The 9,698-nt window shown below is 44.4% G+C and overlaps 1 protein-coding gene across 1 annotated transcript; it reads right to left on the bottom strand.

The window, feature by feature from the left end:
- Positions 1–4,423: 4,423 nt before the first annotated feature.
- Positions 4,424–9,694, bottom strand: LOC778410 (V-type proton ATPase subunit E; the record flags this gene model as incomplete). Its single annotated transcript, XM_044484818.1, is given in 6 exon segments — positions 4,424–4,686; positions 5,360–5,459; positions 7,035–7,231; positions 7,330–7,486; positions 8,250–8,350; positions 9,593–9,694. Coding segments are annotated over 6 exon segments (684 nt in total). The 3' UTR covers positions 4,424–4,659.
- Between the last annotated feature and the right edge of the window lie 4 nt (positions 9,695–9,698).

The raw sequence follows: 9,698 nt of genomic DNA, 5'->3' as shown, positions 1-9,698 counted from the left end.
TAATTTATGGGGCTAACCCCTACAAAAAGATGATAATTTACGGCCGTGTAAAAGCTTGTTGAAATTACACTATGTGACGTGTAAAACGGTTATTTATGAAGAAAAAATGAAAATGAATTTGTAGCACACGGGTGCGGGGGCATGCAACCCCATTTTTTGGCTTTCAACTTTTAATCTTTCATATAATTTAAACCAAAGGTCTAAATTATATTTTGTTTGCGTATTCTTATTTCTGGTGAAATGAGATCCATTTTCAATATGTTTTGACAAGTTTTTAAAATTTCATCAAGTTTTTTTTGGGGTGAAAAATTTCATCAAGTTTGAACTTCTAAAACTTGGTATGAGCGACCGGCCGAGTTTCAAATCCTGCAACCAAGAAAAAAAATTAACTTTTGAAACTTGATACTGGGGACTGGTAAAATCCTAAGTTTTAGAACCCATGACAAAAAATTGTAAATTTCAAAAATAGAACTTAAAATTTACTATACCCTAGTATAGGATCCAGCGACTTTACGGATCGTGAAGCAATCGTATAGCCGCCGCTGCTGGTCCGCACCTGCACCTGCGCGCCTGATAATTTCCCAAAAAATCACAAGTCATCACAGCCCAGCATCGCCGGCCTGTGCATGGAGCTGGAATAAAAACCCTAAATCGCGAGGGAGAGTGGACGCGGCAGGTGCCAAGAATCGGCGGGTGCACGGTTGTTTTGTAACACGTGCCGGCGCGCGGCCGTTGCAGCGCCGATCCCAAACGGCAGCGCGGAAGGAGAATCTCGGGGCGGCGCAAGAGGTGCAACAGCACAGGACACAGCAACACGGCCCGGCGGAGCATGAGTTGGGGTTTCACAAGGGGGCCGTGTGTGGTGGAGTGGTCTTTTCCTATGCTGTGTTAGACTATGTATAGCTTCTGTACCTATGTACGTATATGGTACATATTGTAACACAACCATTATATATAATGAGATAAGCCACCCCTAGAGGGTTGTGCTGGTTCCCCAAAACTTATTGTCTTACATGGTATCAGAGCGCTGGCATGCTGAAGTGCAAACCGACCACCACACCCATGTCGTCTACCGACAAGATAACAGTTGTTGATGGTGAGCTTTTGTCTCCTGCGGATGCCACAGAGTACAGGAGCATTGTTGGTGGACTTCAGTACTTGACGATCACGAGACCAGATATCTCTTATGTTGTTAACAGGGTTTGTCAGTATCTTCAGGCTCCCAGAGATACTCATTGGGCTGCTGTTAAACGCATTCTTCGTTATGTTCAGTTCACCCTGACATTTGGTATGCATATTCGGCCGACTTCCTCTCGGGTCCTTTCGGCCTTCTCTGATGCAGATTGGGCTGGTAGCCCAGATGACAGGCGATCCACGGGGGGTTATGCAGTATTCTTTAGCTCTAATTTGATCGCCTGGAGTGCTCGGAAACAGGCTACTGTGTCACGTAGCAGTACTGAAGCTGAGTACAAGGCTGTGGCTAATGCTACTGCAGAGATTATTTGGGTGCAGTCTTTGCTTCAGGAGTTGGGTTTGTCTCAACCACAGCCTCCTATTCTTTGGTGTGATAACATCGGTGCTACATACCTTTCTGCAAATCCAGTATTTCATGCCCGAATGAAACACATTGAAGTTGACTATCACTTTGTACGGGAACATGTATCACAGAAGCAACTCCAGATCAAGTTTATCTCATCTAAGGATCAACTTGCAGACATCTTCACTAAGCCTTTACCGCTGCCACAGTTTGAGGCTTGTAGGTGCAATCTTACCCTTCTCAGTTCTTTAGAAAGTGGCTAAGATTGAGGGAGGGTGTTAGACTATGTATAGCTTCTGTACCTATGTACGTATATGGTACATATTGTAACACAACCATTATATATAATGAGATAAGCCACCCCTAGAGGGTTGTGCTGGTTCCCCAAAACTTATAGTCTTACATGCTGCAACCCCTTGTTTACTTCTTCCCACGCTACCCTGGTGGATGATGCCCTTTTCTTTCTTCTCTCTCTTTCGTTTCGTCGCGTCGGGAACCTCTCTTGCTCCCAGCCTCCCACCACCGCCACTGCGTCTGCTTTCCCGAGGAGAAGGGAAGAGAAGTGCAGGGAGCTGTTAAATAGGTTTGCGGTGACACGGCCTGGCAAGATTCGCACAATTGCTAACTTGGGCGTGTTTGGTAGGAAAAAAATTATATGAGACCAGGTCTCACGGTTAGCAGGTGAGATCCGTCCTAATAGATGACACGTGGCATTCACAAATCACAAAGCATCCTTCACCCCCCACTTAAAATCAGGGGGGAGAGATTAGATGCTTTGTGATTTGTGAATGCCACGTGTCATCCACCAGGATGGGTCTCGCGTGAGACCTGGACTCATAGAATTCTTTTCCGTGTTTGGTATGTCCATTGATTTTGGCTTGTATATGTGATCCGGCTCAGCATAAATACGGACAAAAATAACAAGATTCGAACCTGAGCTCATCGGATCTTGATGAAAAATAAAATAAAAAAATATTCATTTTTTTAAAAAAATCTGAATTTTTTTAGTGGAAGATATTTGAGTGCGTAAGGTTCATGCCAATTGTCATCTCGTTTGGACATCTGAATAGCTCTCAGTAAAAATAATGGGAAACGTTTAGAGCCAGGGCGCCGACCGAACTTTCGGCCGGCTCCCGCCACGCTGGGTCCATCATGCACGAAATCAACCCCCACGCAAGACATGTGTCAGTGGTGGGCCTCGCACAACCACCCCCTTTCTTATCCGTATCCTTTCAATGGCCTTTCCTTTTACCTTTTCTTCTACCTCTAGCCACTGCTCTTCACAACCACAATTTTCTCTCCTCCACGCTGCTCACGAACCACCGCAAGCTTTCCTCGCCGATGGCCATGGTTGCTGCAACTAGCAGCTGACGGTGGTGGAGACGGGGGGCTCCGGTGCTACAACATGAAGTTTTTTTGCTGCAACCAAGTCTCGAGATGCTAGAACCAGAGTCCATGCTTGCTGCAACCACTATTGGCCGGTGCTGGGACCGGATGGCGTCGAGTTCTTTTTTGCTGGAACCAGCAAAAAAATGATGAGAGTTCTTTACTATAACCGGCGGCGATGATGTGTTTTTGTTGGAATCATGGATAATTTTTGCTGGAACCGGCATGTGTTTTTGCTGCCACCGACAAAACCAATGGTGTTTTGATTTTTTTTTGGAGGGGAACACGATGGTCCGAGCAGACGATGACGACGAGTTGAGGCGGTGACGCGAGGAGATGCTAGAACCACGGTGGTCGCGAGTTGGAAACAGGCCGGCGGGTGAGTTGCAGTCATCAATTTTTTACTGCCACTGTCATCCGCGCGCTGGAACAAGCCAGCGTCAGAGCTGGATCCCATGGTGACGAGGACCATGGAGATCGAGGAGACCATGGCATGGCGTGCCCTAGCAGCCATGGCTGGGTTTGCGACGGTGCTTCGATCTCCGGCTAGGAGGGTACGACGAGGGTCGCTGGCACTCGTCGCAGCCTCCCCCCCCCCCCCCTTCCAGTGCGCGGTGGTTGCTCCCTTTTTTCAATTGAACGGTGCGGGAGAAGGAAGAAGCGAGGAGGAAGGAGGGGGCGACGCGCGAGGAGGGGGGCGCTGAATCATGCGGCCTGGAACACATGCATCATGTGGCTGCGGTGCGACCGGCCCAAATCTGGGCATGCCCTGGCGCCTATCAGCCCTAAAAAATAATGAGTCAGAATAGTGCACAAATAGTAAACTTATCCGCACTCTAATTTTTTTGCTGAGAGCTACTCGGATGTTCCAAACGAGCTGAAAATTGGCACGGACCTCACGCACTCAAACATCTTTCATGCCAAAAAAATCAGTTATTACTATTTTTTTCTAGTTTTTTATTTATTTTACTGCTAGCAAGTAGTTGAACTTGGGAGGCATTTAGCCGCTCTCCAAAAATAAACTATATTTTGTACTCTTGTACCCCCCGTTTTTTAGGAGAATTTTTCCTGCTACCCCTTGTTGGCCTCGCGTGGGACACGGCTTTGCTGTGTACAGAAGTGTCGTGAATCGAAGCTTAATATTGAGCTATTTTGTAGACGTTCCCGCTACAAGCAAAGTCTGACTGGGCCTTTTTAGATTGGCTCAGTTAGCTTAGCAGAGAGGACAACGTAACCCCTAAAAACATGACGATGACTAAAGCACCATTCTCGCAAGAAATTAGGTTCCAACTGTGCAGCAATTGAGGTGGGCCAGTGGTGAAACAAAACAGACGCATCAACACTTAAACACATGTTCTCAAAAAGTCTGATAAGAACTGTATGGTGATTCCTGCTTCATGCAGGCGAGTTGCAACCAGCAATCCAAGCGATTCCCGCTTTCATGCAGGCAAGTTGCATCCTGCAATCCAAGCTGAGAGGACGGGTTTTTGGAGCAAGTAGTTCATAAACACAGTCCGAAGGTGCTTTATTTATTATTCCTCAGAGCAAAGTTCGTCCAAATAGTTTGTGCTCGGCGACAATAATGAACAAATAAGTAGTGTTTACATAAGAGGATGGGATACTTTAAACAATCAATGTTCGCAAAACCGGGCGGAGTTCGTTGCACCTGCTGGGGGTCAAACCAGCAGCCATTTTACATAGAAACAGCTGTACCATCACCAAAATACAAGTGTGCATTATGCCGCAACAAGAAGCTTCCGGATCTACAAGGAAACACGGATATTAAAACATTTTTCATGTTGAGGATCAACTTTTTGTATGTAAAATAGACTGAGATATTAAGATAATTTTAATGCCAATGATCAACTGTTTTCTCCATAAAATAGGGTATGATGTTGCATGTCCTCTACAGGGGTTGGGTGGGTTGGGTGGGGGGATATACACCGTTACAAAAGAATCATCACTGTCTGTTACAGCAAAGCAAAAAGGGCAGAGTATTCCTCCAAAGTATTATGTTTTTCCAGATAACCCTGAAGGGAACTGGTTTAGCAAAGCAGGGGTATAGCATGTAATTTCTTCTCATCAGGGGTTGCTTATCAAATAAAACTGTGACTAGTCGGGGAGTATAATGGACATTTCCTACAACAAACTAAATGATGATGTCATACTTGAACACTTCAGTATTTACGAACATTGTTGATTTGAAAAATGTGACAAGCACGCTGAAATGGCATATTCAGCAATCAACTAATCATAATGAAATGCAAAACCATTTGTAATACTGCTTCTATGAGGTTCATGCTAGCACTAAATGAGATCTAGCAAGAGATGCAGAACGTTAGAAAGGAATAACATTAGAATCGTTTTCTTTAGAATTGTGCACAATGACGCAGTGGCAAAACAAAATATATTGGAAGATGAGCTGAATGAACGCACCTCTGGCAATTTCTTGCGGAAAACAACTTCAAGCCTTGCATCAACTGTATTCTCAAACACAATCTTTCCATCTCGAGAAGCCAGCACAACACCTCCATGGCTGCATAAACAGCACAATAATGACAAGGACTGAGGTCAATAACTAGCATGAAACTATTAAATGACTACGGATTTCAACAACAAAAACAACAACAACAACAAAGCCTTTAGTCCCAAACAAGTTGGGGTAGGCTAGAGGTGAAACCCATAAGATCTCGCAACCAACTCATGGCTCTGGCACATGGATAGCAAGCTTCCACGCACCCCTGTCCATAGCTAGCTCTTTGTCGATACTCCAATCCTTCAGGTCTCTCTTAACGGACTCCTCCCATGTCAAAATCGGTCGACCCCGCCCTCTCTTGACATTCTCCGCACGCTTTAGCCGTCCGCTATGCACTGGAGCTTCTGGAGGCCTGCGCTGAATATGCCCAAACCATCTCAAACGATGTTGGACAAGCTTCTCCTCAATTGGTGCTACCCCAACTCTATCTCGTATATCATCATTCCGGACTCGATCCTTCCTCGTGTGGCCACACATCCATCTCAACATACGCATCTCCGCCACACCTAACTGTTGAACATGTCGCCTTTTAGTCGGCCAACACTCCGCGCCATACAACATTGCAGGTCGAACCGCCGTCCTGTAGAACTTGCCTTTTAGCTTTTGTGGCACTCTCTTGTCACAGAGAATGCCAGAAGCTTGCGCCACTTCATCCATCCGGCTTTGATTCGATGGTTCACATCTTCATCAATACCCCCATCCTCCTGCAACATTGACCCCAAATACCGAAAGGTGTCCTTCCGAGGTACCACCTGGCCATCAAGGCTAACCTCCTCCTCCTCACAGCTAGTAGTACTGAAACCGCACATCATGTACTCGGTTTTAGTTCTACTAAGCCTAAACCCTTTCGATTCCAAGGTTTGTCTCCATAACTCTAACTTCCTATTTACCCCCGTCCGACTATCGTCAACTAGCACCACATCATCCGCAAAGAGCATACACCATGGGATATCTCCTTGTATACCCCTTGTGACCTCATCCATCACCAATGCAAAAAGATAAGGGCTCAAAGCTGACCCCTGATGCAGTCCTATCTTAATCGGGAAGTCATCGGTGTCGACATCACTTGTTCGAACACTTGTCACAACATTATTGTACATGTCCTTGATGAGGGTAATGTACTTTGCTGGGACTTTGTGTTTCTCCAAGGCCCACCACATGACATTCCGCGGTATCTTATCATAGGCCTTCTCCAAGTCAATGAACACCATATGCAAGTCCTTCTTATGCTCCCTATATCTCTCCATAAGTTGTCGTACCAAGAAAATGGCTTCCATGGTCGACCTCCCAGGCATGAAACCAAACTGATTTTTGGTCACGCTTGTCATTCTTCTTAAGCGGTGCTCAATGACTCTCTCCCATAGCTTCATTGTATGGCTCATCAGCTTAATTCCACGGTAATTAGTACAACTCTGAACATCCCCCTTGTTCACTCCGGATTTCAAATGTCTATTTTATGTGAATACAGATAAAGACAAATCTAGAAGCACACAATTAGATACTGTAAGGAACCAATAAATCTACGGTAAGGAACCAATAAAGTAACACCCCAAGAAATAATTTCCAATGCATTACCAAATCTGGCCGTGCTCATCACCATGGCTCGGAGAAGGTGGCAGGTAGACACTGTGGTCAACGAGTATCTCTGGCTCATGGACATCTGCTTTTGATGCATACTCATTCTTTGCTGAATGCAGTACAGATTCCACATTATGGTGATCTTCTTTGCGGCAGCGGAGCAGTACAGCTGGCTCTTTCAACCGAAGCAGGCCCTGTATATTATCCGGTAAAAAAGAAGCGTTATTATATGAGTTAGCCAACAATATTTCGAGATGAGGAAAAGGTTTGTGTTTGGTACGCTCAAACAAACCTGAACAACGAGTTCTTTTAACAGATTCCTGTATTCATGGTGGTTGCTGCTGATATTCAGGAGTTCCTTCATTGCATCCTCTTTCATTTTATTAACCAGGTCATCCTGGGCCTGAAGCACTTTGATGCGAGAAGCATTCAGCTGCATAGAGTACTCACTGACAAAAGAACAATGATTCATCAGGTAATGTAGGGATAACCGCATAAATATCAGTGTAGATGCTTGCGACGAACCGTGGACTTTAACTAATGTTTCATCTACGACCACAAAAAGAGAACATCTCATACTCAACAATCAGCACTCCACTTTAATTATATGCAACATGATACTAAGGTTACATTGTTCTAGAATTACATTTCTAAATCTTCCCGTGCTGCTCTATATTTTACCTTGTCATCAACAGTAGCTTTCTTTTCATACTTGCTTTTAAGTTTTTAACATATGGAATATTCTACTTTAAAGTTCATACTACTTCAACATATCTCCTATTTATTCCTGAGACCAAATGCAAGCAGCAGTTCACAGTTTTACAACTTTGTCTTCACTTTTCAGGATAAGTCTTCAGTCAACAGATAAGTTTACTGCAGTCAAGTTATGCAAATATTACAAACTGTTTGAGCTCATATATAATACCGTTGTATATATCAGTAAGTGTCAAGAATTTCAAGATTAACCGATGGTTATCACCGATAAAGCTGTGAGGGTGAAGCAATTTACAGTTATCCTGTGCCGCGTTGGTTCACATCATTGATATAAATTTGTTGTAATATATGTCGCTCAGCTCTGTCTACAACATATTCTGATATAAATATGGTGTGGAATATGTTTTCAAATTTCTCAATATGCAATGCAGTTGATAACATTATAGCATTCCAGAATGATCGTGGAGAAAGAGGTGATTCAGAGAACTAAAGCCTCACATTTTCTTCCGAACATCAACCTGCTTCTCTTTCCGCTCATATTCTTGCCTGATCTTCTTTTTCTCAGCTTCAACAAGTTGCAGCTTCTCAATGTTGAATTCCTGCACGTAATTATACAAACATGTCAAACCTAAGAAACAAATTATAAGATGAGTAAACAACTTCCGGCAAAGAAAAGAGGATAAAACCAAAACATGCATGGCCAATAATCATGAAAGGTGGGACGGAAATCATGGAAAATATGACAGAAAACAGACATATCTTTCCCATGGTGAGTAATAACTTCAGGAGAGGAAACAACCTTAGTCACAAAAGGATGGCCGGTTGCTTCACAGAAAAAGCATTATCCTAGCTCTGGAAACTCAGAATGCTGACAAATCATGTCTCCTAGGCTTAGTGACGCTGTATTCTATATGGCTTGATTTTACACGGGAACACAATAATAGATCTTGAAAACCCAGGGATCATACACATACAATTACGTAAGCATGCGTTCTGTACCCAGCTATGAAGAGACTAGAACAAACAAAGAAGGGCATAATAATACATAACAAACATAGGCAAGTGTTTTGCTCAACATCCAGTATACACCGACTCATCCCGCAACCAAACAATACTGGTATTTATAGCATCTGTATTCGAATAACTATTTCCCTTCATAGTTACTTACGTGAATAAAATGGTGCTACGATTCACAATGGTTAATGTGCGGCCTACAATCGTTGTGGATCCGAGGTTTGGGTGAGCAGAACTAAAGATCACAAGGTAGCAGGGAACGAAGGGTGCTGAACAGCTGATTCGAAGACTTTTTGCAACATGTTTTAAGCACGTCATATTTTTCCCATCAAGATTAAGCTCCAGCTTTGCTTCTAGTACCACCAGAAGCAAATGGAACAATGCATACACAAACTTAAGTTCCCGGTTCAGTTCAAGCTTGAGTTTGCTCCCCGTCCTCCAAAATCACACAGTATCGATTCAGCCATGCAGGTACCTGAATTCATTCAACTCGACAAGGGGAGGGGAGAGTAGCGTACGCTACGGCCCAAAACACCGCGATCTGGAGGCTTCTAGCTTTATTCCGTGCACTGAGATTAGCTTAAACGATAGAACCAAAATTTAGACGCTTCTGGATCTACCTAGGAGCTAGCGCGCTTCGTCACTTGGACACAGATCTCACAATCCCAAAATTGAAACCTTAGGCTTAAACAATCGAGCGGCCCCTAAGGCTGGATGCTTCGAGATGACAGGGCGCGATGAACAGATCGAGCGTTCCAAACCAAGGAGGCGCGGATCGAGAAGGTTCTGGAACCTTCGAGATGGAGAGTAAACGGGGAAGAACTAACCTCCTCGGCGGAGACGGAGATCTCGCCAGCCTTCTCCTCGGCCTCCTGGCGGATGAACCGCACCATCTGCTGGATCTGCTTGGAGACATCGGTGTCGTTCATCTTG

The sequence above is a fragment of the Triticum aestivum genome, chromosome 3A (genome assembly GCF_018294505.1).
Source record: "Triticum aestivum cultivar Chinese Spring chromosome 3A, IWGSC CS RefSeq v2.1, whole genome shotgun sequence".
Lineage (NCBI taxonomy): Eukaryota > Viridiplantae > Streptophyta > Magnoliopsida > Poales > Poaceae > Triticum > Triticum aestivum.
The sequence above is the reverse complement of the archived record's forward strand: the minus strand, read 5'-3'. Positions and strand labels throughout refer to the sequence as shown.